The sequence below is a fragment of the Channa argus genome, chromosome 20 (assembly GCF_033026475.1).
Source record: "Channa argus isolate prfri chromosome 20, Channa argus male v1.0, whole genome shotgun sequence".
Lineage (NCBI taxonomy): Eukaryota > Metazoa > Chordata > Actinopteri > Anabantiformes > Channidae > Channa > Channa argus.
The window spans coordinates 7,283,402-7,311,111 of NC_090216.1; the positions used below are offsets into that span (position 1 = coordinate 7,283,402).

Sequence of the window (27,710 nt, forward strand, 5' to 3'; positions counted from 1 at the left end):
ATTTCATAGTGTTAGCTGAAATCCACCCTCTGTGCTCTAACATTCAAACTGAAAAGGGCAGATGACTGCAAGGAAATAAATATTTTCTGCCAGTTAGGACCTTTAAACACACCCCTACATGGGTCAGGAAGCTCGCCTCTGCTTCTTCTTGGGACACACAGAAGCAGTTTAAGCCCCTGAGATGATTCCCCCCACAGGAAAAAAGAAACTTTCCTCTGGTTAAGGGAGTGGCTGCCCCAGACAGAGTGGGAGGAGATGAAGATGAAAGCATATCCTGCATGTGTCAATGTATGTTTCATTGGAGAGATTTTTATCCTTATTTTACTTCTACCCACTCCAATAAAATGACTCTGCAGTGTGTCAGCAGCCTGGACTGGTTTGATTCAAAAAGGGACCAACAAAATGTTTCTTTTTGAGTCACCTGCCAGCATCAAAAGGAGAGAGCAGCGCTGTCTGTCTCTCTGCCTCTTCCCTCTCCTCTCCCTCATCTCCTGCTCTGCGTGTTTCTCCCTCCCTCACTGGATTTTTCCCAGGCTGAGGCGTCCATGGACCCTCTGGCTCTGCTGCTTTCGTCAGTGACTTGGAGCTCTCAGAGAACTTTCTGAACTCTCCATTTTGGAGTGGGAAGAGAGAGGAAGGGTAGCAGTTGATGGGACGCAGCCTGGCAGCAGCAAGCTCCTCTGGAGACGCCATTGGGACACTCAGCTGGAGATAACTCCCCCCTCAGGTCATGACAAGACAGCACCTCAGCGTCCTAACAACCCTGGCTCTGCTGGGACTCCTCATGGTGCTGGCAGACCTGAGCCATGGCTCTGCTGATTACGATGAGGGTTACTACATGCAAGATTTGCTGACAAGAGAACAGTACAACCAGGTGCAAGAGCTGGAGAAGCCTGTGGCCTCAACACCTGACAGACATGAACACCCCAACCCAAACCCTGCTAAGAAAGTGCCCAAGGGGAAGGCAGACAGCAGCAGGAAGACGGATAAAACAACAGCTGATGCAAAATCAGGTAAAAGCACAGATAGTTTTTAGCAGGAAAACTTGAAAAGTAAGACTCTCTCATGTCCTGTAGCCATAAAATTTACCAGTCTAGAAATCGTCGATAAAAGGTTTGTGCCAAGACAGTTAATGAGTAATGTATATTTCTTTTAAACAATATTGACAAACCTAAACCTACAAAGGTAATCAGATAGTAAAAAATTGTGTGGCTGCAACATAACCTACACTATAAAAGTAAAGTTTTGCTAAAACTTTACAGGTAATCATGTCTGTTTTGCCACTGTGTTAAGACAAAGTTATATGTATTAAAGAATAAAAATGTAATTCCAGTTCTGTAGTTTTTTGCATCTGCTTACACAACAGCTGGAGGTATTTTTCAGCTGCTACTTAGTCAGTGCAATATGGGTTAATTCCATTTCCTCATACAAATCGTTTGAGGTGTCAGGTGAAAAGTCTTCTGGAACTTCGAGGGACAGATGACTTTAATTCACATGCTGATGAATGTGCATTAGATAAATAGTAAAACAGCAATGCCCTCTTCCAGTAGCCCTCCTCCTCACTCCCCCTTCACTTAGATCAGAGCCACGTTTCTGTGTGGCTTCTGCACAACAGCAAAGATTATCAGCCACATGCATGGCAGAGTTCAGTACTGCATGTATGAGCCAGAACACGTGGTAAGTCCACATTTTCCCCACACAGCAGTGCTGTCCCGTTAGCATCCGTCCAGGAATCTATAGCTCAAAGCTCTCTCTCTATGGAATTCTCAGCCCCTGCAGTTTGTAGGTTTGTCTAAAATCCTGCTAGTTCATTGGTGGACAGTAACGGGCATGAAGGTTTTGTGTTGGCTGGTGGCAGATAATGCTGAGCAGCTGTGTGAACAGTGACCTCATGTTTCAGGCATCTGACTTCACAAGTCTAAGCAGGGTTACCTGCTGCAGGTGGAGGGATACAAAAACACTGAAAAAGCAGTATCCACTGCTTTCTTTTAATGGGACATGTTGGATTTATCTAATTCGCTTTGGATTATTTTACTATTAACTGGATAAACTAACTGAATGTTGCAGGTTTTAATTTCACGCTAGAGCTGTAGAGGCTCAATGGATTAAATTATCAAAATGAAATCTGGTCTTTGACTTTACAAAATATTGTAATTTGGAGTAATCTGACAGCTGTTTAAGCTTTTGCACTTCATCACATTAATATATATCACATTGTGTGTTATATATCACATTATTAAGACTGCTGCTGCTGGGTAAAAAGCTTGCTGGAAAACTTTCTTAAGCTGCACTGCAGCATTTAGAGCTTAACTCTTTTGTATCCATGAAAATTGTGGTTCCAAACAGGGTCAGTGAGATACAGATGGCAATCGTCATATCTTTTCTATTTCGTAGACAATTATTCTTTAATTCCACAACATTTTCCTGTTATTTTGCAATAAAGGAAAGTTGTGATTACAGTTTGTGGGATTAGTCATTTATATTTCAAATGTGCACATTAGCTTAGAAAAACCACAGAACCTCATGTGTCCACATATATTTCTGCAATCATGATTAATGTGCTACGTTAATGAATCTATGATATACAATGTTGAAACCAGAGACTAAATAATTTATGGTCATATCTCAGAGTCATCTATATCCTTTTTATACTAAACCACACATGCAGCCGTAGATTTGTTAAAGGATAAGTTCACAACTTTTCAAGTCAACCTTTGAATGCACATGGGAACAATTAAACAAATTTTACTTGCTGTAATTGTTCCTGGTGTTAATATAGAGCTTTTCCAGGTACGGAGTGGAAAAAGGTGCATACTATACAGTAGCTTTATAGTTTTGAAACGTCCTCCATTTGTGTAAAAATGTATAACTATTCTCTCGGCATAAGACTTTGTCCTTCCAAATTAGTAGCACGAAGGAGGCATCTATCAAGGTCTTTTTAGTATAAACTTTTCTCTTTTCCTCCTTTTTCCATTGCAACTCAATGGAAAACAACTCTCAACACGCAATACGGGAATTTCACATTAAAAACTCATCCACTTGATTTACTCAGTATGCTTAAGCCTCAGATTTAGATACACATTTGAATACATTTTTGCAGAAGACTGTGGATGTTGGCCTACAGCAGTGCCATCGAAAGAGCTTCAGAAAGCAATATCTTTGGGCCAATAGGTACATGAGGGATTATTGCAGTAAGTAAGACCTCTTGCAGTGTTAACAGAGGCACATAACTTTTGTTTAGAGACAGATATGAAAAACTATGAACCTACGCTTTGGGTCTGAACCTGTCCCCAGAATTAGATGAGGAGCAAGACTTTGGGATGTCACAGGGGTTGTTATCATGTGTTGTGCCTTTTTCTGAGCTCACCCCCATTTTCATTTGCTGGAAACTAACTCCCCACCCCCGTGTTTCTTCCCACACATAATATTTTTATGATTGAATTAAATTTCATACATAAAACATACAGTAATAAAGACTTTAAATATGTGGGACACACACTGCAACTACATAAGACAAACAAGAGTTAAACGTTTCATGCCAGAGATTGTCTCTTGATTCTGAGCCTGAATCCATCCATATGTGATGTATTGAATCAAGCCAAAGCTTCTTTTTTGTAGCTGTATCAACACTATTGCTTTTGCTGGCATCAATAAATCAATAATTTTAAACATACTTTAGCCTTTTACAGTACAGTTCTCTTTTCAGACAAAAAAAAAAAAATTCCATTCCTGCACTAATGTTTCATTTCCTTCCTCAGTGAAAACATCGAACAAAAAGGCAGAGAACAAGAAGAGTGTCCCGAAAACCTCAAACAGCATCTCAGAAGGAGAAGGACAATACAACTCAATAAAAGAGGGTGAGCACAGAATCAATGACACTCACACTTGTTATGGGAAATTCATGATCCCATAAAAAATCAGCTTCCTGTGCAGGGATCATTTCTCTGCTTTCACAGGAGCTGTTAGTCTTGGGGAAAAAAGAAACCATCTCTCTGTGAGATGACAAATATTCTGGAGAGAGAAGGAGTTTTGGGAAAGCATATTTTCCCTGAGAGAGAAAGTCTGGCAGTAGAAGATGATGCTTTCAAATGTGGAGTCGAGCCACACAGGCAACGATGTCCTATTTGCCAATGAAGCATTGTGTTTGGTTTCCATGGATCACAGTAAATTTGCTAAACTGAAGCCACGATGCCCCAGTAGCCTTCCTGTCATGTCAAATGACAAATTAAATTCACTAGAGCAGAAACTTGGATGTTCTCGCATGTAGGAAAATGGGAACTCCATTGGCATGAAACAGCCCACACAGTTGAGATCTGGACGACTCAGACTTCCAAAATCATGTTTTCATGGCTGGAAGTGTGACTGAACACCAATGTGTTTTCCAAATTTGTTTCACTGTCTCCTGGAAGCAGTTGATTTGTCAGGGTCATATTTTGAGGACTTTGACAGGGTAAAAACCATGCACCTTCTATACATCATGAAGTCTATTACACTGATTTAGAACTTGTTTAGCCTCCAAAGTTCTAAATGCTTGACCCGAGGAGTAGCACAACCTCTGGGCCTGGTGTCTCTACACATACCAAAACAATAGGGAATTCATTAAAAGAGGATCTCAGACCAGCAGGGATTTTCAAAGTCTGATCCGGCAGATGTTTCGACAGCTCATTTATTGTTCCCATCAGGCTTAATTGCTAAAACAAGATGTTTCCTCACAGATTTCACAACATGTCACAAGTGTACAGTCAAGCTAGAAAGGCTGGGGCTGATGAAAGGGTGCTGATTGTTTGAAAGACTGGAAAAAAGGAATTCCTTGAATAGAGGACATGTTGTCCATCTGATCCATGGGATGGGACTGCAGTCAGCAGTGTTTTTATCAGCTCACAGTTCTTATTCGATGCTTGGGTAAGGAGAAAGGCTGTTCCCACTATACGAAAACTGATAACCCATTTGTTTTCCTGGCTCGGTCCCATTCCACTTGCCCAGTTAACATCTAATTAAAACAACTGAGTTAGTAGAATCTTGGGAAATCAGGGAAATTCAACATGCTATTATGCTAAAATTGCCATTTATTACCCTGAATATATTTTACAGAACAGCACTTCTGTTTGGATACAGTTCACTCTACAGTAAAGCTTTTCCTGGAAAAAACTACCGCTTTAACAATTAAAGAAGGATAAAGAGCTATTTGTTTAGAACAGTACGGTGAAGAGACCATCAACCTAAAGTATTGCAGGACTGTACCTCCAGATGTGAAATGAAAACTTATGAAATACATAGTGTGACTAAACTTTAAACCCTGCACAGTAACATGGCAAGTAGCCTATATGGTTTTAACCACTGGGGTCCTCATTTCTCTTACAAAGTATTGGTAAAGCCAGATGCTGTTTTCCTATGTGAATCTTCTTGTGATGGACTGCATGCATATGGTGATAATGATTTAGGGCTTTGCAATATGGCAGACTCCCATCGCTTCTTTTTTCTTTTCCTTTCTGCTAACCTTAACCCTTTGGGTTGCTTGGGGCCCTGGGTTGCTCCTAATGTGTTGCAAATGCTTGATCCAAAAAGCCTGTGGACTTACAGTATGTGTCTGATTTTGAAAGGAGTTTAAATCTAGCCATAGAGGATCAAAGACAGAGCAGCAGAGCAGCACATGTTTTATAGCGATGTAGAGTTACTGTTAGTAATACACTAACTAGTCTTAGAGAGGGCGAAATAATCAACGTATTAATTAATCTGGTTTTAAATTATGTTTGCTTTATACACTAAATAGGAAATTGCTGAATGCATGTGTTGATTTAAATGTAGTTGTCTGTGGCTTCGATAAGATTCTTGTTGCATGGGATTGACAACGCATGCCCTGTACTGCAAAGCTATATGAAAAAATTCTGTAAAAGCAGCTGTCCAGACCCACAGTTGTCTGAAAGAAAATTCCTTTATCTTCTTTGTGGCTGTTACACTTCTGGATGTTCATCTGTGTAGGCAGATGTGGCTGTATGAGAGTGACATGTGCAGCATATGCTCCGTGTACAAACAGATTGGTGCCCAGTCGGAAATTCTTGCTTTGAAATTCCACTGCTGTGGTCCAGGGAAGTCTGCAAACAGCTTGATCTGACCCAAAGAGCCGCTGGACAGCAGGGATTTCACACGTCAACCTTGATTTGCCCATTTGGTCCTCATTGGATGCTATCCACTGTAGTGTAAAAGATGAGGCAATCTCACACAAAGAGCTCTATTTATTGAACACCATCTAAGTTTCTGCAATCACTTAAAGACATGCATTTGTTCAAATGAAATCAGAACTCCCTCAAGCGGCAAATGAAAGCAGTTTTAAGCGAAGTGCAGCCTTCTCTTGTTAAGACTGGGTTTTTCCAACATAAAAGCAGTGTCTTGTTGTACAGCTGAAGGTTTGCCAAATCATTGCTGTGGCATCAGTGGGCATTATACAAAATGACTATTCACATTTGTGATAGCTAATTGCCATCACCTGTACTTCTAGCGAAGATATGAGCTCCATCATAGTTTATCAAGGTCTTTCAATGTGTGCTTACTATGCCTGCACAGAAAAATGTCATCATCTACAGCAACTCACATATTATTTGGGTTGAAACATATAAAACACGGTAAAATAATTTCATCTTTATTCATTTTAGGAAAGAACAAGAATGTTAGAAAATGGCAGCTTCACTTAAACAAAACGACGCTTGTAACAACTCGATATGCATTGATATGCATTGGAAACAAACTGATATAGATTTAATCCTGCTGGCAAAATTCTTCAGAAAGTCTCATTCAAAGCAAAGTTAAAAAGTATTTAATTACAGTGAATGTTTTGTGTCATGTTAAAGGATGAGGGGGTGTATTACTTATACTATGGCATTTTTACATGTCTAAACATGAAGCCATAAAACAGGCCCACAGCAAAACATCAAGGTCACATACTGCAGACTGCATCACAGCTCCCAGGCATCACATACAGCAGCACGCTTCACATTTGTGACAGTCTCCACGTTAGGTGTCCACAGTGAAAGAGGGACTCCACTGATTTAACACGCCACGATCCGTTCACTAATCATGGGGAGTACTACTCAGCCAGTGGAAAGTAAAGTCTGAGAAAATAAGCCAAATCATACTTGTGAGGCCAGAGCGATGTCGTCAGAGTAATTTCAAATTGGGCTCAGTGGCTTTAAGACGCATATTAGGGAAATTGTAGTACCCAGAGTTGGTGGAGCTTGACCTTCCCTGGGGATTGAAAGTGAGGATATTTCTGCCTCTGCTGCTTTTGTTTCTATGATTTGTCAGTCATCCAACTTTATCAGAGTTAAAACAAATTCTGGAGCACTCTATAAATTGCCTGCATTAGATATCCTACAGGAAATCAGTGAGGATGAGGAAATCTGTGAATAAGGAATGTTGTAATAAGTTTCAACAACAACAACAACAACAACAACCACTTTTTAATATTTTGACAAACATAGACAACAGTGTTTGAGCACACGTAGGCTGCATTAAGTAAATACAGGTTTTTTACTTGTGTTTTACTAATTGTACAGCCTCTGAATTTATAACATCCATCACCATCACCGTCATCATCATCACTGTCCATTATTGTTTAAGTCCATTATGCATTGACAGCTCAAGAATCATCTCTCATTTTCTCCCATTCAGGATAATGATGTGCTTTAGTCATTTGGACAATTTAAGCATGCTTGAGTGTGCAGTAAGATATCTGTAATGCATGGTGTGTATTTCTGAATTATCAAAGGAAAGGGGTGTGAAGTTTACAGTCATTAATCACCCATGAAGCTTGACACATCTGGATATTTATGGCAGTTTAGACATGAAAGTCTCTGTCAGGGTGTTTCATAGATTCAAGCTCAGTTTTGTGTTTAATATTCCACATTTTGTGAGAGTTTGGTATTACACACTTGTAAATGTGTAACACTGGATGGATACAATGTTTTTTTATTTGTCTCCATTCAAGCTCAAGATGGGATGTAGGTCATGTTACATTAGTGGCAGTGGAGACGGAAAAGTTTCCATCTTGAAAAACCATGTGTATTTCATGAAGAGGGAGAATGAAGAAACATCAGCACTGATAATGGATGTCATCTTTACTATCTCATTATGCAGTTAACAGCTCACTCTATGTTAACTATATTATCTACTTTTATTAAAACTTTGCTCTACACTTTCAAGTTCAGTGCACTTTTATGTTTATGGTCCCTTCATCATGGAAGCCATCACTTCCCACTTGATGTTAAGCTTTGCAGGGGGGCTGGAGACGATCCCACCTTACACTGGGGGATGTTCGAGGGTCCAGCCAGCAGATTCAAACACAGGACCTTCTTGCGGTGAGGCAGGAGTGCAAACCACTGCACCACTGGGCCACTCTTAAGCTCATGGTGCAAAGTCTATGTTAATTGATTATTAATAAAAGCCGAGCTTCTGACTGAGGAGCTATGTTGTGCAGAAAACAATCCTCCCGGAGCAATGCAACACTCTTACATAAGTTTACCACCACAGGCTAATTTGTCATTCTTGTAACCTAGAATGCCCTCCCATGGGACTGGAGACACTGAAGATTGATGATTTCCAGCTTCACGCTTCAACCACGAAACGCTACGGCCTTGGTGCACACAGAGGTCGTCTTAACATTCAGGTGAGACAGGAATTTAAAATGTTGGCATAGCGTGGGCAAGCTTCCAAGAAATGTTGAGGCTTGCATTGTTCCCTGGGCAATCTCATCTTTCTTGGAAGCTTTTTTTTTTTCTTCTTTAACAAAGCAGCAATACGAAAGAAACATGATCAAGAGATAGTATCATTTAATTTAAGGATCAGTTTGAGGTAATTTTTAAGCTACACAGAACAATGGGATAACTGAATTTTCCCCTGTAAATGTGGAGGACTTTTCTTTTTTTTTCAGCTTACAGCCTATTTTAATACTCCAAAATGAACTCTACAGAGAAAATAATAGTATTGCCATCAAACTGGGAGCATATCCCCAAACCTAATAAAAGGATTGGCATCTGCAAAAGAGGTATTTCCTGTTAGTGCAAGCTTGAGGGTATTGGGCTGCATACAGTCTTCAGCAAGCCTCATCTTCTGCAGGCTGCATTGCCTTAGATACAGCTACACAATTAATGAAACACACACCCACGCACACACACACACACACACACACACACATGGTCTCAATTCGGTCAAGGCAGTAAGGCATTACGTTTCAGGAAACCAACAAAACAAAGGATTTGTTGTTTGGTGTATGTGCAGGGATCATAAAGAGAATGAGACTGTGTCCATTTAAGAAAACAATTATCTGTAAATCAGGAGAAACACAGAAAGCAGATGTCTGCTGTTGAATCGGGCCTGTGTCCAGTGAACTCTGTAGCTGTTACAATTTGTTTAGATTCCAGACACCAACAGTACTTGGATGAATTTGACTTTCTTTCGATGCTGGAACACACATGACAGGAAACCAACAGAACTGTCACATACTTTCACAAGAGCAGATGTCACACACCCTGTAAATGTCCGGTAATATAACAGAATTGATTTGAACCTGAAAAAATATTTATCAGGGAAACGGTGATTAACAATCCAAAGTTCACATGTTTGCAACTAAACATAACTGCATGTTCTGTCATTTTCTATAGTTCATTAAACATAATGTTGTGTACTGTGGAGAGATAAATAAAACATAACAGATGCCCCTTAACAAAGGTAATCATTCAATTTTCAACAATAAAGCCGAACGGCATAAAAGGAAAAGAAAATATTTTTTTCTTTCATACACAATTATTTTATTAACTCTCTGTGGCCAAGACCTTTAGCTTCATTTCCACCACATGCAGCATGGTCTCTAATTGAATATAAACATATTATTGACAAAAACCTTTTGGAGATTTGTCAGACGATTACTGTTATTTTTATATTGGAAAATGTCTATAATAATTGCAACATAATTTGTTGCCAGAAATCCGATGGCCCTGAGAGCTCAAGGCAAGCAAGTATACAAAAACAACTAACTTGACAACACAGGCGCAGCATTAAGAAACGAGCTGCAAAAAGCCACAACAACTAAAAATATATTTACAAATCTAAATGTCCGTCACTTTTTACTGTCCCCTGGAACCGTTGCAGACAACTGTTATAGCAGTGTTTCTGGGGGACACTAACCCTGCTGACCTCCAACTGTAGGGCATGAGAAAATCAGACCTTACTTTTCTAAATATGCTACCCAACTCGTTATATGTAGGCAACAGCTGTACTGTATCTCATCTTGAGTATCTCATATTGCCATGCCTGACTACCAGCATGTCCATGCCTCTCCAGATCCTCCAAAATACAGCAGTACACCCCATTTTTGCTCAAAGGGCACCTATCACACAACTGTTTATACAGGCTCTGGCTTTCACAAACTGCCCACATTAGGTTCAAAGCGCTGAGACTAACCTACAGAGTGGTCAACTCAACAGCCCCTTCCTACCTGAACACCACAACACAGCACATTTAGTGGTTCCTACATTACACAATTCTGCAAATCCAGCATCTTCAGGGTAAATTAAGCAAAATTAAAAAAACGTATAGACAAAACTTCCTTTATCCTCTGTCAGACACATTTTGTCTAAAAGTGATTTTAATATCTTCTCCCAACGCAGCTCTTTTGCTTGCTTTACCTCTCATGTAGGTCACTTTGAATAAAAGCATCTGCCAAAGACTGTGTTAAAGTGTTAAAGTAGATGGTATTATTAACTTAGAAAGTATACTTTTAACTCATCTTTGAGGTAAGAATGCTCCACAGATGTGTTTGGACAGTCCTTCTCTTAATGATTGCGTGTTAAGGCATAATGAGGAAGATGTACTTCAAAGAGAAGCAGTGATGTTATGTATTCAGCATGGACACACTGAAATTGTTTATGTTGTGATGATGAAGAAGAAGAATAGTGTGTCCTGTTAGCATATTGAAAGAGTGAGACTGTTTACAGCTCTCGCTCTGAGCCAACAGAGACAACACATTTAACACAGGCCTTATGCATTGAGAAGCATTTAATGCATTAGATTAATATTTTCAGCTGCCGTACCAAGCAAGTGTCAAGAAAATGTGTCCTCATGGCAAATCAGTTAAAATGTGCACTGAAGCTGGTGCAGAAAATTCAGGAATGCCGGGATTTGGAAAGAGGCTTAGACAGTGTTTTCAACACTCAGCTCCGCCTCACAGATGTGTCGTGCATTCATTTATAGAGCTCCACTTGGCTCTGTTTTACCCTTTATTCACTCCCTCCAGTCTAACATGAGTAATGTTGTCTGTACCTGGTTTATAAAATTTATTGCTGATGTGCAGTCGTCATCATGTTACAAGACACATTTATCTAGCTTAGTTGATTTGTACCTAAACAGCAGCATATTTCAGGATCAAATCTCAACATCTTAGCTATGACTTTTGCATACTTCACCCTCTCCTCTAAATATGTTTGTAATTAAAAAAAAAAGTCAAGTAGATGGTGTCAGAGTTATATAATAAATTAAAAAAGAAATATTGTAATTCAGTGTGTTTTGCCATGCATAGACTGTGTGTGTGCATGTGTGTGTGTGTTTGTGTGTGCGCATGAGTCAACATGTACATCTGAGACACAAATCTGCCTCACATGGATGTTTCTGGCCTGTAGGCTGGCCTTTATGAAGATGACCTCTATGACGGCGCCTGGTGTGCTGGGAGAGATGACCCGCTGCAGTGGTTCGAGGTGGATGCCAGGAGGCTGACAAAGTTCACAGGGGTCATCACACAAGGCAGGAGCTCCCTCTGGTCGTGAGTAGGAACCATGCAGACATGTACAAAGGACTGCACATGGTCACACAGTGAGGATGAGGATTTGCTTGTCCAAGCTAACTTGAAAGGGTTGTTGTGGGGGGTGCGGGTTTTTTGCCACTGATAGACTGGCAACCTATCTCGCATTTATGCCGCATTTTGCCCAGTGTCAGCTGGGATTGCTTCAAAGTCCGCAAGAAGGTGAAAGCTTGCACCAAGAAAGCCTTTTGCTTTAAGATAATGAGGTTTCGCAGCTATAATTATTGACGTTAACTGTCCTAAAATTTGGTAATTAAAGCACTAAATACAGTAAAGAATGTGCATATCAAGTTTCCTGACAATCTGTCAAAATTTGTGAGACCTCAAACTCATCGTCAAACTCATTGACGATAGAGTAAATATCATTAAAATCCTAGGATTGTAAGTTGAAAAAGAAAGAATGCTGATAAGTTTTCAGGGATGAGATGAAACAGGGTCTGGGTGGTCAGGAGTTGCTCCCAGATGACTGGAAAACTACAGCTAATGTGATCATGGAGACAGGTAGGATGGTACTCGGTGTGTCATCAGAAAAGAGGAAAGTGGACAAGGAAGTTCAGGAGTGTATACAGAGAAAGAGGTTAGCTTAGAAGAAGTGGGACACTGAGAGGACTGAAGAGAGTAGACACAAGTACAGGGAGATGCAGCGTAAGGTGAAGGTAGAGGTGGCAAAGGTCGAACAAAGAGCATATGAGGACTTGTATGCATTTATACATTTGTGAGCAGCAATATGGCTTGTACTCTTTCTATGCCTAGAAAGAGTCCAACAGATGCAGTATTTGCTTTGAGGATGCTGATGGAGAAGTACAGAGAAGGTCATTGTGTCAAGTCTTTGTAGATTTAGAGAAAACATATGACAGGGTGCAGAGCTGTGGTATTGTATAAAGTCTGCAGTGGCAAAGAAGTATGTAAGAGTGGTGCAGGACATGTATGAGAGCTGTAAGACTGTGGTGAGGTGAGCTGTAGGTGTGACAAAGGAGTTCAAGGTGGAGGTGTGTCTGCATCAACGATCAGCTCTGAGCCCATTCTTATTTGCTCTGGTGATGGACAAGCTAACAGATGAGGTTAGACAGGAATCTCCGTGGACTATGATGTTTGCACATGACATTGTGATTTGTAGTGAGAGCAGAGAGCAGGTGGAGGAAAATCGAGAGAGACGGAGGTCTGCTCTGGAAATCAGAGGAATGAAGCTTAGCTGCAGTAAGACAGAATACATGTGTGTGAATGGGAGGGACCCAGGGGGGACGGTGAGGTTACAGGGAGCAGAGGTGAAGAATGTGCAGGACTTTAAGTTTTTAGGGTCAACGGTTCAGAGGATCGGGAATGAGGACATCAGAGTGACAGCTCATGTTAGATGTTTTGGAGACAAAGTCAGAGAGGCCAGATTGAGGTGGTTTGGACATGTGAAACTGTGAATATATCAATAGAAGGATGCTGCGGTTGGAGCTGCCAGACAGGAGGTCTAGGCGAAGACCAAAGAGGAGGTTTATGAATGTAGTGAGAGAGGACTTGAAGTAAGTTGGAATGAGTGAAGAGGATGCAGAGGACAGGGTTAGATGGAGGCACATGATTTGCTGTGACGACCCTTGACATGGAAAAGGAAAAAAAGAAAAAAGAAGAAAAAGAAGAAGAAACATCATAGGATTCATCCTGCAGGGCTGATGAATGTCTGCATAAAAACTTATAACAATCTAGGTTTTGTTGCCATAAAGTCATTAGACCAAAGTTGTGGATTGATTGGAAGATCAACATTGCCATTTACAGAGGCATGCTGCCTGCTAGCATGACTAATAATGACCCACACACAGTAAATGGACAAAAATATAATTGCACATGGAACAAGTTTCAGAGTAACTATGGGAAATGAAAACTGGAAGTAGAAAGGTTGAGGTAAATGTTCCAAAGCTCTAAATAACTCCTGGAATTTCCTTAGAACCCATCTGGAAAATGTGAGTTTGCAAACATAAACAAAACAGTTTTTTCCGTTGAATCCATATGGTGGTGAAATTTCACTGCTATTTGACCTTTTCACAAATCTGATCCCCTCACAGTTGGATTAAGGCTTTATGAGTTTGATTGATTGGAGTGTAGTCTCATTCTTTCATCTCTCTTAAAAGGTCAATACATTATAAAAATAGATTTCAGGGCACTGTTAGCTTGTCTATCACACACACAGGTGAAGGGCGGATAAGGGGGATAAAGGAAGTAGGGATTATATTTAAAAACATCTAAGTGCTGACTGAAAATAAAATGGAATGAGTCATCCAGCTGTGTTCCTGAGTGTCATAACAACTTGTTAAGAGAAGAATTGCTGTCTCAGTGGCATCTTCCAAAATGTATGACTACCTGCTACTGCCACACCAGTAGGAGGAAGCTTGTGACCGAAATTTTATTTTATTTTGGGTCCTAAATAATAGAGGATCCTTAATTAACAAATTTGTTTATGCTTATAAAGTATTTTGAAAGCCAACAACCTATTAAAAAGAACAACTTCAGTATTAGAAATATGAGTTTTTCACAGCCTGGCAACCCAAAAGTTTACATTATTTCAAAATAGGCTTATTTCTGAAATAAAAAAACTGTCAATGCAAGTTATAAAAACCCTAGTAGGGCTTTTTATAAAGTACTTCCAGGACAAACCTACAGGTTTGGCATTTTTATATTTCATTTTTATTTTTTACAAAGGAATATTAGCCAAATAGATAAAGCGAGCGTGAAAGTCGTACTTACATTAACTATAAGCAGTTTCTCTATGGAACAAGAAAACCAACAGCTGCTTCTGTTCGTGCCCCCCATCTACCTACTGACTTCGCTCTCTAATAACATCTGTCAACTTTGGCCTTTGTACTTCTTATTTGGAAAGGGTGGCAGAGACTTCTAGAGACTGCTGCGTGAGGAGATACTTTATCACGCTGTGTTTGAATTTTTCCTTCAAGGCCAGCACGATCTAAGGGCACCAGAACACACCAATGCCTGAGACAGAATTTCTCCACAATTAGCTCTTTAGGGCTTGTAGCTGTCTGTGGTGCTGGCTCAGGGGTTTCTGTCTATGCTTTAATTAGCAGAACTGGGAATTCTTACCAGGCTGGACCAGCTCCGCACTGATGTCACTGCCAACCTACATACTGTGTACTCTGGGTGGAGCTCTGTCTGGCATGATGGGACATTAAGTCATCGGTGAACTCATTTTGCAGGCAGACCTTAAAAAAATTGCTATTTGGAGGTTTTACATATCTGCGCTTTACATAAAGTGCTCTAAAGAAAATACCAATGTGCTTTTAAGTTTTACCTTCTTACTACTACTGGATAATGTTTATTATGTATGCTGAACTCGTTTAATTTGTTAAGTTTCTATGCAGACACCTGTTTCCATTTGTCTTTATTCATCATGAAAATGTCGTAGCAGACATTTTAAACTAGCTTGATGTTTGTAATCCATCACAGTGACATTAAGTCTGCATTTATTCGCCAGGATTAGAAAGTAGCTAATTATTTAACAACTGTTTGATATATTTTCTATAAATTAGTGCAGTCATTACATTAAACAGAGGAGTAGTAGTAGGTTCTAATTGTGTAAACTGATAAAATAATTGTGTGTGTTCCACTGTTCTTATAAGAAAAAAAGTGACCTCAATAAGGTTTTCACTGTTCTCTTATATCATTAATGTCACGTCAACAAAAATGAATGCATATTTGTGCAACGTGATGGATAAAACAACTTTTTAAAAGTAGATTGATTTTTGCAATGTACAGAGATCAATAAAAACCAATGTAGTCTGAGAAAAGTAGGCCAAGTAGTTTAAAATTGTCAGTTTCTATATAAAAGTATAAACAAAAACATTAAGCCCTTTCTCTTCTGAACTTTGCAAGCCAGGCTACATGTTCTGCTTTTAGTTTTAATGCTACGCTAATTGACACATGACACACGAAGATTTAAGTTGTGTCCATCTTATCCATGGTGTTTCCCAAAACTACATTGTCTGGCATTTTTAAATGGAGGAATACATTAATGCTTTGAATTCACAGTAGCATCATTCACATGTATACAGCAATAGAATACACTAGCTTTGGCTTCGTTCTGCACTTCTGGATGACCATGTGCATTTTTGATTTCTTCAGGGATTCAAGTGAATAAATGAACAAATGAAGGAAGTGATGCAGAATGAAAATCAGTCTGATTATGGACAGTTTCTTGGAATATAGAATCAAAATTTGCCCCAGGAAAAACAAAAACCATCTGCATGACAAATCTCACTTTTGCTCCTATTCCACAACTTTGAGTATTAAAAAAGCTCAAGTGACACTTTGAATATGAATTCTTTGCCCTCCTGTCCAATTATTGCTATTTTTAAACAGACTTTCACCTGGAGGGTATTAAATGTGTCTGGATCTGTGCTGAGTGACGGCCTCGCAGTCATCCCAGAACTCCATTTGCATAGAATTCAGTCTGACAGAATATTTCTATTCTTTCTCTCCTGCCCTGATTTTCCTACGATGTTAACAGGAGTGACTGGGTGACCTCCTACAAGGTCATGGTGAGCAACGACAGTCACACCTGGATTACACTGAAGAACGGCTCAGAGGACTTGGTGAGTAACAATCGTGGCATTTCCAAACTGGAATCTTGAAAAAAATAAATAAAACTGTAGCTACACAGAAGGCAGTTATTATCACACAAAGCCTTTGAGCTCAAGTATTAGAATTATTTGTCTCTAATAAGTTGCTTTATAAGGGGACTTGCTTTGTGTGTCACTTGCTGGAGCCAGATTTTTTTTTAAAAAGGAAAAGAATTCTCATTTGAGAGTAATTACAGGGGAAGATTTACATCTCTGCTTATTTCCAAACTTAATGAGCTGAGGAGAAGAGTAAATACTGATGGTCCTCAAGCAGATGGGAACCTCATCCTGGCTCCTTGTCAGAGTTGCTTGGTTTTTTCTATTTGGGCACTTGCTGTTATTGAATTGAAAGAAACCAACTTCAGCAATACCTTAAAAACTGCAGCAACTGATTCATTTGGTTGTGAAATAACAGTTGTGACAATGAGGGAAAATGCAGATGTAATTAACTTATGCAACACCTGCAACTCCACAGAAAGGCCACAGCTGGCAGGTGGATTTGAACCAGGGGCTCTGTAGCTGTTAGGCAGCACTGTTAACCGCTCCACCAGAGTGCTGGCTGGTTATCTTGATATTTTTAGGAAAATAATTTCCCTGTTGCTCCCTACTGTGGTTCATGTCACAACAAATGCAATTTTGGTGTAACTGGACACTCCCTTAGCTGGTGAAGTCATTGATGTGGGAGATGGTGTCCCTACAGTAATTTAGCCTCAACTACAAGCTTCCCACTCACCCACTCATCCACCTTTTGTGCCAAATGCCAAACTGCACTGTTTGTCTTTCAAAATGCCAAAAGGTGCAAAGAGGAACTCCATCCGTGGGTGTTAAAATTCACAATAAACCCCAGTGGAATCAGAGCTTAATCACATTCTACAGGTGCATAGATGTGTGTTGGTTGAAGATCAAAGCTTAGAAACAAATTTTTTTTCCTCGTCTTGTGCATTACCTAAGTGAATTTCCAAAAGTGTCTTGGAGATCTGTGTTTTCATTAGCTTTTTCAGATGTCATTAATCATCTGGGGCATTTACTAGTTTGGGCTTAGTTTGACTCATTTGCAGCCGTGGTTCAAACAGCATTTTACTTTTTAAACAATCCTCTTTATTACCATTCATTCACCATCAGGCTGAATGTGTTTGTCTCAGTAGATCTTCAGTGCCAACAGAGAAAAAGAGATCCCAGTTCAGAACATCTTCCCAGTACCAGTGGTCGCCCGATATATCCGAGTCAACCCTCGCTCTTGGTTTAAAAGCGGCAGCATCTGTATGAGAGTGGAGATTCTTGGCTGTCCACTGCCAGGTGACGGGTTTGTATGGACAAAGAAGATTTACTTTTAATTCCTGCCAAGTGAGTGTAGAAAAAGCAGAATGATATAGATTATGGGTCATGTTGAAATGGACATTAGCCCATGCTTAAAATTAATACACAAATAAAACACTCATGAAGGCACAGTTAGAGAGCTACAGTAAAGCAAAGGCAAAGCATTGCATTGGCCCATAAAATACATTTACTGTAACTGCAAATTCCTGGTAGATTACTGTGAAATGTGAAATATGTATGATGGATTTTTATCTTGATTGTGGTTATTGTGATCAAATAGGATGATTAACCTCCAAATTGAAATGTAGAAGAGGTAACACTCCAGAACCCAAACCCGAACCCACACAAAAAAAAAAAAAAAACAGATGTAGTTAGTAGAAGGTTATAATTTCGTTATAAAACACTTCTATAGGTTTGCAGGACTTTGTTTTGATGGTTACAATAAAAACACTTGGTTACAGTTAGGCATAAACTGCACCTCTGCTTAGAATAAGAAAATTAACCACAAATAGATGAATTGCAGTTTGTATAAACAGCAAACACTTTGTTGACCTGATCCTCTTTCTGTGCAGTTCTTAAGACTCTATTACATTAAACTGTTTCCTCTTCTGCTTCAACTGGACAAGAGTCATCTCTGTTTGTCATTTTTATAACTTTCCAGAGTTGTAAAGACCTGCTGTGCTGCAGCTAAGTCTCAAATCTGTTACTTAGATCTGCACTTCCTGTTACTACCTGGTACTATATTTTCAGAGTGAGCTATAATATGCTACTTTTGAAATTTCTTTAATCGTACTGCACTAAGTCGCGTGACCAATTAAAACAGTTCACACTGAACACAAACCTGCATCTGCTTCCACTTACCTCTAGGCATGCGGATGGTTTCAGGTTTTATGTGCTGAGGTTTCCGATTTCACTGGAACATTTCTTTTTTCTGAAAAAATGTGTCCCAATGAAACCTTTTCACAGCAAGGTTTGTTGAGATTATGCACAGTAAATGGGGCATTGTTTCTGGAAAGACGGGTTAAAGGTGAATTATTATAGTGGCACTGTTCAGAGCCGGGAACACCCTGCATTATAATGCCGCTTTCTTTAGGTTGGAGGTGGCTGCAATAACCTCAGAGGCAGATATCTTAAATCCTTGGCAAAAATGCAAAAATTTTCTAAAAGCTAGATATGAGTAGAGATACCTTTAAAATACTATATAGTTTAGATGGAGAGCAGATGCTCAGCAATGTCCTTTCACACTACAAATAAGTACCTACCTCTTTTAATATAAATATTCATACCTGTATCTGTTCTGATTCCCCACAGATCCACATAATTATTACCACAGACGCAATGAAGTCATAACAACAGACGACCTGGATTTCAGACACCACAGCTACAAAGAGATGAGACAGGTAAGTCAGAATGAAAGATAAAAAAAAAAAACAGGTTAGCAGTGTGCTGCTGAAGGCCCGGCTCTTATTTCTTATTCAGCAGAGACACCAGAGCAATAAAACATCTTCTGTAACCGTGAGTGAACAACCAGACAAGTTGTGTCTTTTGTGGAAACAAAGTGTGCAACATGCACAAATGAACCGAGCGATAGCAGCCACATGAAAATGCATACAGCGTCTCCTGGATTCCGTAATTACTTATTCATATAGTTGTCATGAGCAGTGCCCTGTTTGTACAGAGAAGGAGGACAGCTGGATTTGTCACTGTGTGCACTGCGACTGAGGGGCTGTCGAAGGTACAAGTGCAATCTTCTGTAAAGTAACAGCTCGCATTTTCCCAACAGTTGCCTACAGGTGTCTGAAACTGCTGTTACGTTACCCACAGTGAAACTTACTCCAATTAATGCTCGAGCCATGCGGTTATAGTAGAAGAGCAGCGTTTATTTCTGTTGTCACAGCTCAAAACGTGCTACAGCATTATCTATGGGAACTGAAAATTGACTGTTCTTTCCTTCTCTCTTTTTTTCTTTACCTTTGGGGCTAATGTGTGTCACACAGGGCGTCCAGCCTCAATAGGTGTTCACAAAAAAAAGACTATTTTTAAAACTCTGCTTCTAAAGCCTTTTCACCCTTGACATTTCTTTTCTTCACGCAGGCACCTGCTGCCGTATCTCACGCTCATCCGCAGCAGTTTAAATAGTTTTCAAAATGGAAAAAGCCCATTGCGGCTTCGGAAATAAAGAGCAGACCCCACGAGTATAGCAAGGACAGCCCTGTTTTTTATAGATCACAACTGTTTGTAATGTTGTAGCCCTGGGGATACTGATATTGCCATGGACATTATCACCAGCTGGAGAGAAAGAACATTTCCCATTTTCTTTAAATAGGAAAATTCCATATTTTCTTGCTAACACATCTTGGTCGACAAAAACCTCTCTTTAATGGCAGCATCAGTTTTAGTGGATATGTGAGGACCGATTATGAAAAAATGGGGAAGGAGACCATTTTTATTTTGTTTTTTTTTGTTTTTTTGGTCCTTTTGGTGTCTATTTTCGTCATTTTATATCTGTATTTTTTGTTTTGTCTCATTTTGTTTGTTGTGGGCATTTTGTGTCCCCCTTTTTGACTTCTCCTTGACTTTGACTTTATCTGTTTTGGAGCCAGAATTTGATCTTTTCGTGTGTCTTTTAGATACTTTTCCATCATTTTTTATCATTTTGCCTCACTTTCCATCTTCAACTGTGCTCTTTCATCAGCCAATGAAACATAAACAGTAACTTCAGACTTGGCCTTTGGGCCCCCTGAACTGTTGGTGCCCATTCAGTAATCCATCCAGGTTCAAGCACACCGTCTACAGTAAGTAGACAGTGGTTGTGTATAAAAATACTACTTCGACTGTGCTAAATCCAATCCAGGTCTCTTCAGCGAGTAAATAATGTGCTTTAATAAATTTGGAGCATTAACTTAGTTTTATGAACAAAGCCAGACATTTGTTTTACGACTTACTTGGCTAGAAAAGTCAACATTCAACCCAGACTTAATTAAAAGCTCATCACTGCTGACTGGTTAATGACTTCTGGAGCGGCGGGAAGTAAGCGTAAACACAGATTTCTAACATCAATGCATTTTTTTTTCCTGCTGCGCTTCTTTGTGTCTTCTCTCCTGCCCATATGTGTAAATGATACTTGCTATTTTAATCATCCACTCTACAAGCCTATCTTCATAATTACCTTGACTGCTTCTCACACAGCAGCCTCACTGACTGGAGTGTTATTAAATCTGTGTCTGTGAAACAGCACTGGTGATAGTGTATTTGAAATGTCCAATAACATGATGATTATTTTGTGCTTTGGAGCTACAAAAAGTGTAGCAAAGATTGAAAGTGTACCAATACAGAAGAGCATGCTGTACACAGCTAAAGTCACGTACTTTAGCTCTAATTTTACTTATGAAGAGCTGATGATTAATTATTTACATTCCACAGCTAATGAAGGTGGTTAATGAAATGTGCCCCAACATCACCCGAATCTATAACATAGGAAAGAGCCAAAGTGGCCTCAAGCTGTATGCTGTAGAGATTTCAGACAACCCAGGAGAGCACGAGCTTGGTAAGTATATTTTTGGCAACACTGTGCTATAGTGCTGCATGATTGGTCAATTTAATACACAGTAACAGCATCAGAGACATCGTGCTCTGTTCTTTACTGTTGTTCTATGTGTAGCTGTATAGTACATGTAGTTGCAATGAGTGCTTATTTTTATGTAACTCCCCTCATTTCTCCCTTTACGTGAACCTGTTGCCCAGGTGAGCCTGAGTTTCGTTACACAGCAGGTTCCCATGGTAATGAGGTACTAGGACGGGAGCTGCTCCTCCTGCTGATGCAGTTCATGTGTCTGGAGTATCTATCTGGCAACCAGCGCATTCGTCACCTGGTGGAAGAGACCAGAATCCATCTATTGCCATCTGTCAACCCCGATGGGTACGAGAAAGCCTTTGAAGTGGTAGGTCTGCAAAATGGCCACAAGCGACCTCATATCACATGCTGGCCTCTGGTGGCAGTGGCGCCATACGGTATCTGCTTGGCAGGTCTGTGCTTGATAATAGTGCACATGGTGCAGGTGCATGCCCGAAAATTGGCTTCAAATATTAAAGTAATGTTAGTAAACAATGTATGTGTTACATTATATGAATGGACACGGTCTCCCTGTTCCACAGTAAATGTGTTGCAGGCCCTCAAGATTAAAGGCCTAAGCACAAATAGATAAAGACAAGTAAGGAAAAAACTACATCTGTCAGTGCTTGGCCTCCACGCAGTCAGTGACGTCATGCCATTTGGTGACCCGATGTGTGACTGCAGAGTATCTACTGTAACACCACCAAAGCTAATACTGCACCTTACGAATTATTTCTGTCTGCTTCTACTTGGATTTACATGTACAGGGACATTTAAGAGACAGATCTATTTAACACAGTGAGGCCTACAAAAGAGCAGCACTTAACAAAAAGCACATTTTGTAATGGCTGATGCAATGATTAAAGCTGCAGTAAGCAATATTTTGGAACAAGAAGTAACCAACAGGTGAAATAACGTTGCACAACGGAGCTTAGAGGCAAGTGAATAATGGACTTTGGCAGTGTGAAGTGACTTAAATCATCGCTCAAATGACATAATGTGTACATAAGTAATGTCCTGTTATCCATAATTAGCCAACCTTATACTCAGGTTGTGGTGCTGTGGGTTTCTTTAGGATCCTTTTAATTTAGGTTTAAGAGCTTTCTGGTTTGCCAGTGCTGACATTCCCCCACTCTACAGTATTCCTACTTCCATCTGCTCTTAAGCTTATACTGCTGTTTAGCCTCTTAGCGAATGAAGATAACTGCACACTTTCAATAAAATCATCTGAGCCATGTTACAGGGCTGTATTTGCAATCATTAAACTGTCACCACTACTAAATATCTGTATTTTTTCTTTCTGAATTTCCTTTGCATTTTGTTTCTTTATAATTTTCTTTCACACAGGGTTCGGAGCTCAGCGGCTGGTCACTAGGTCGATGGAGCAATGACGGAATAGACATTCACCATAACTTCCCTGATCTTAACTCCATACTGTGGGAAGCTGAAGCCAAGAAGTGGATTCCTCGCAAACTTTCCAACCACCATGTTCCCATCCCAGAGTGGTACCAATCCACAAATGCCTCAGTGAGCAAGAGTGACTCGCTTAAATTGTTGTATTGCATTTTAAGCTTTATTAATGTGTAGATTTTGAATTCCCTGCCAATAATAATGACGTTTTATAAATTAGGACTAGCAGAAATTTTAGGTCACTACAAAGTCCTACTCACAGATTTCAGTGTTTACAGTAAAATCTTCCATATTCTTCATCCTCAATATTATGATTGCCATTTAGTTTCCAGTGACTTTATCTAAAAATTACATATTATTACTCTGAATCCTTGTCCTACACCTTCCCCGTTTATCACATAAGTCTCCCAGTGAAAACCATCCGCCTCTTGAAAAGGGTAAAACAGCCACATGGGCATATCAGTGCTGTCTATTTTGGGAGAAGCGCATACACTTGCTATTTGTGACGAAGAGGCTGTGAGCTAAAATACACCCAGTGATCTATTAAAAGCTCTTCCTCACGAGGGTTTTGACGATGCCGAGAGCTGCAAGTGAGTCACACAGAGCCTCAAGACTAGATGCTGTACAGCTGCAGAGCTGGGATCCCCATCTGTGCTCAGGAAGCTGTGAAACAGTCCTTGCTCGCCTCACTGACCAGCCCAACTAGTGCTTGCAGATATGAGGGCTGGTTTAATTATAGAAGACCAAACAGTAGTTGCAGTTTATCAGTTACCCAATTGTAACATGTAAATACAAGGCACTGGATCCTTAGGTGGCCTCTTACTGCCTCTTGATGAAAATTTGTTCGTTCTTCTGAATAAATACTGCATTAGTGAAATTTGTTTACAGCATGTTGCCGTGTCAACACTGTTTTGGATAGCTTCATCATTCCCTCCTGAGAGCACATTGCAGTGAATTTTGTTTCAGCGTGAGAGAGTAAATTTATTACAGTGCTGAGGTGATTGGATGAATTGTATTCTCTTCTCCCCCCTTGTGTATTCCTAATGTAGGTTGCCGTGGAGACACGTGCTCTGATAGCATGGATGGAGAAGATCCCCTTTGTACTTGGCAGTAACATACAAGGAGGGGAGCTGGTGGTGACCTTCCCGTACGACAAAACTCGCTCACAAGGGGTGACCAGGGAGCTGACCCCCACCCCGGATGACCATGTCTTCCGCTGGCTGGCCTTCTCCTACGCCTCCACCCACCGCCTGATGACAGATGCCAACCGACGGGTCTGCCACACAGAGGACTTTGCCAAGGAGGATGGCACCATCAACGGAGCGTCCTGGCACACTGCGGCTGGCAGTTAGTGTCCATAGCTGCCCGGGTGTTTTCTCACTGATCCTAACACTGTATTATGCAGGATTTCTCTGCTCAGCACTGAGCCTTTGAGCTGTAGCTTTGTTTAGCACCCATGAGCACATCTACATATTCAGCACTAAACCTCTTTGGCATTTCAAAGCTTCTAGGTTTTAGCTTGAAGCATCATGTAAGAATTCACAGACAAACAAACACAGGGAAGCAAAAGTGTGCTTTCTGTCCATTTCACTCTTAATTATCACCACAAATTCCATCCAATACCTGGACGAAATGCTGTGTTAAGTTGGGTTACAGATATGTGTGTCTTTGTTGGCAGGTATGAATGATTTCAGCTTTTTGCACACCAACTGCTTTGAGTTGTCGATGTATGTGGGTTGTGACAAATTCCCTCATGAGAGCGAACTGCCTGAGGAGTGGGAGAACAATCGCGAGTCTCTCCTTGTCTTCATGGAGCAGGTACAGAGGCAAAGCAGCCCCCACAACTCACACATACACACAAGACAACACTGGCTCATGCAAACTAGCTACACCAACACATGCTTTTTATTAGTTTGGAGTTATTTTAAGAATTTGGTTGTTCATGTTTGACTTTGCCTTCCTGTAACTTGCCTCACCAAAGTGCTGGGTTAAAAGTAAAAACCAAATTTAATAACTGGAACCTCTTAAGGACATTGTCTGCAAAGGTCAGTCTGTCTGAAAACCTAAAAGCCAGTGTAAAATCAAGCAAATTCCAGACTTTATTATTCATTTCTAAATGAGCTGTTCAGTGGCAACTGGACTTGCTTTTGGTTCTTGAAGACATTTCCCCTCCAATTCAAAGGCTAATGGATGACACATCTTTTAGAATAACAAGCAAGTCCACTTGCCACTGAGCAGAACCTTTGGGCTAACCATGAGCTGGATGACTGAGAATGTTCATGTTAGCAAAAGTCTAGAAGTTTAATTGAATGTTTCATCGTAAAACTGACCAGCTGATAGTGGGATGTAGGATCTTGATGGGTGAAAAGATGTTGTCCTCCAAATTCAGGCAAAATGAGATTCCCTGCAGCCCCATCTGCACTCTGATAAAACTTTGAAATATGGCAGACTTATAGTCTGTTGAGAGATGTGGGTTTCAGACGGTCAAACCCATGGGAAAACACGGCTTTAATCTAAATATTGATTCTGAAAAACAAGGGAATATTCCAACAATAATATATCATAATGATAGTAAGATATTAAATATTACATGTTAAACTGAAGCTCATATATGATACATCAGACATTACAATTTAAATTATCACACATAATTTACATTCTGCTAAATTATGCAGTCGATGCTGATGGGGTACATCTTGGGGCAGGATTCACATTTCATTTTCATATGCAGGTGCATCGTGGGATCAAAGGTGTAGTAAGGGACCTGCAAGGCCGTGGAATAGCTAATGCCATCATCTCTGTGGAGGGCATTAGCCACGATATTCGCACAGGTACAATTTACAATTTCACCTGATTTTCATGAGCAATTTCAGCTATTCTGGTTTTGTTCAGTGGAAAAATGTGCTGTCTAAACAAAAACATCTGTCATTGTCTATTTTGCAACACGTGGCTGTTTTTGTGACTAAGCTCAGGCTTTGCACTCAAAGCAGCAGAAGCCACTTCAGGCTAGACAGACTCGACAGTTTGTTCACTTCAGCTTATTCCTCAGAAATAAGTCACTCCTATAGTAACTTGGGTTTCCAGTGTAAGAAGACATAAAAAGCATAAACAAACGCAGCAGTTGGAGGGTGACTCAATTCACAGTCATAGCCAGTGTTGCTAAAGCCTTCTGCTTCGCATTTGACTATAAACTGTGCATCCTCGAGGCAATCTCTGCTGATGCTTGAAAAATGCAGCCTTCAAAGCTGAAGTAGTTTTGTACTTAGAGCGAGAAATTGAAACGGACATTAGCCATTATTATTCGTGGAACTAAGTATAAGTTTCTTAAACCTTGATATTTTCAACTGCAGTCAGGAAAGTTTTTAGGCTATTTATTTTGGAAATTTTATCCAACGGATCTGCTTTGAATTTGCTTTGGAGCGGTACAAACACTGCAAAACAGAAAACAGTTGCTGTCCCATCATGATAAATCTCCTGTAGTCACTGAGATTTTAGGAGAGACAGCCTGGAAGCTATTGATGCAGTATAAGAAAAATGTCAGTATCAGTATAAGAAAAATCATTTGCCAAACTTCAATTAAAAAATACTCTTTATATTGAAGCCTTTTTGCACCTTTGAATCACGGGGTGAGCATACAGCACAAGCAGGTCACCTTTCAGGTCACATTAGGGCAACAAACATGCTAATTTCCAGTGGACAAGGTTGCTTAAGCACAGTGACATCTACAGCTACACCAAAGCAAAAACAAGTGTAAAAGATTTTTTGTGTGTGTGTGTGTGTTTTTTCAGCTGCTGATGGGGATTATTGGCGCCTGCTGAACCCAGGAGAGTACCGGGTAACAGCAAGGGCTGAAGGCTACAGCCTCACCAGTAAGAAGTGCGAGGTGGGCTATGAAATGGGCGCCACCAGGTGTGACTTCACCATCATTCGCACCAACCTGTCACGAATTAAAGAAATTATGGAAAAATTCAACAAGCAGCCCATTAAATTGCCCATCAGGCAGCTCCAAGCTCGCAGGTCCAGAGCAAGACGCCTGGGAACATAATGACTGCATGCGAAAGCCAAAGGAATAGTAAAAACATACATATGCTCTGATCGGACTGGGAGAACTCCAAGTCTGGGTTTGGATCACTGTCAGATTCTTCCAGAGTACTGTCAGTGGAATTAGCAGAGATCGAAAATGTGGATTAATTTAAATGGGATTCTTTTTTTATATATTTGATTTGTTCTCCAGGCATAGGTTCTTTCTGTGTTCACCGTTGTCATCTCTAATTTCCTTCATATCCACTGTAAACGTTTAAACGCTAATGTTGTTTATGACCCTAGTTTTTCATTTAATACTGCAGATAACAGAATGCAATCACATGTAAAGCTATTTTTTTTACATAAAAGAAAACTGAAATACAAACTACAGGTTATAAATCTGTACTAGCATCTATTTGTAGACACGTGGAGGAATGGCCATGACTGTCATTATGTACATATGTATTAACTTATATAACACTGTCACGTAAACCATTACAAAAGCTTTATTACCTGCACTTGTACAATTTCCGGTGTTTAAAAAACTCGTGGACTTGTGAACTTTTATATGTTTTCTGTTAACTCTGGCAAGTTATTAAATCCAGACTATGTTTGCACAAATTGAGATTCTTCTCATAGTGTGTGGATTTTATACATGTCGAAGACCTTGGAAATCACTTTTAACTACTGCATGAAGTTGCGTAATTTCAGTATAATTTTAATAGCTTTATTTTGCATTGTTTAAATTTATTTCAAGTCAGAGAATAGAGAATAGTTTTTTCTTATAATAATTTATAATTATAGAAAAATAAAACATCAATGTGATATTTTTTGTAAATTGAGCATAAAGGTATTAGTAGAGCTTAAACTATATAAAAAAAAAAAATAA

The 27,710-nt window shown here is 39.9% G+C and overlaps 1 protein-coding gene across 1 annotated transcript; it reads left to right on the top strand.

Annotated features, from left to right (window-relative positions):
* The first annotated feature begins 235 nt into the window (after positions 1-235).
* cpxm2 (carboxypeptidase X (M14 family), member 2) lies at positions 236-27,446 on the top strand. Its single transcript, XM_067489035.1, has 14 exons — positions 236-1,013; positions 3,759-3,857; positions 8,550-8,659; positions 11,667-11,806; positions 16,347-16,431; positions 17,604-17,754; positions 19,087-19,175; positions 21,199-21,322; positions 21,520-21,716; positions 22,736-22,915; positions 23,848-24,145; positions 24,477-24,616; positions 25,530-25,629; positions 26,587-27,446. The coding sequence occupies exons 1-14, from the start codon at positions 731-733 to the stop codon at positions 26,841-26,843; spliced, it is 2,253 nt and encodes a 750-aa protein (XP_067345136.1). The 5' UTR covers positions 236-730; the 3' UTR covers positions 26,844-27,446.
* The last annotated feature ends 264 nt before the right edge of the window (positions 27,447-27,710 follow it).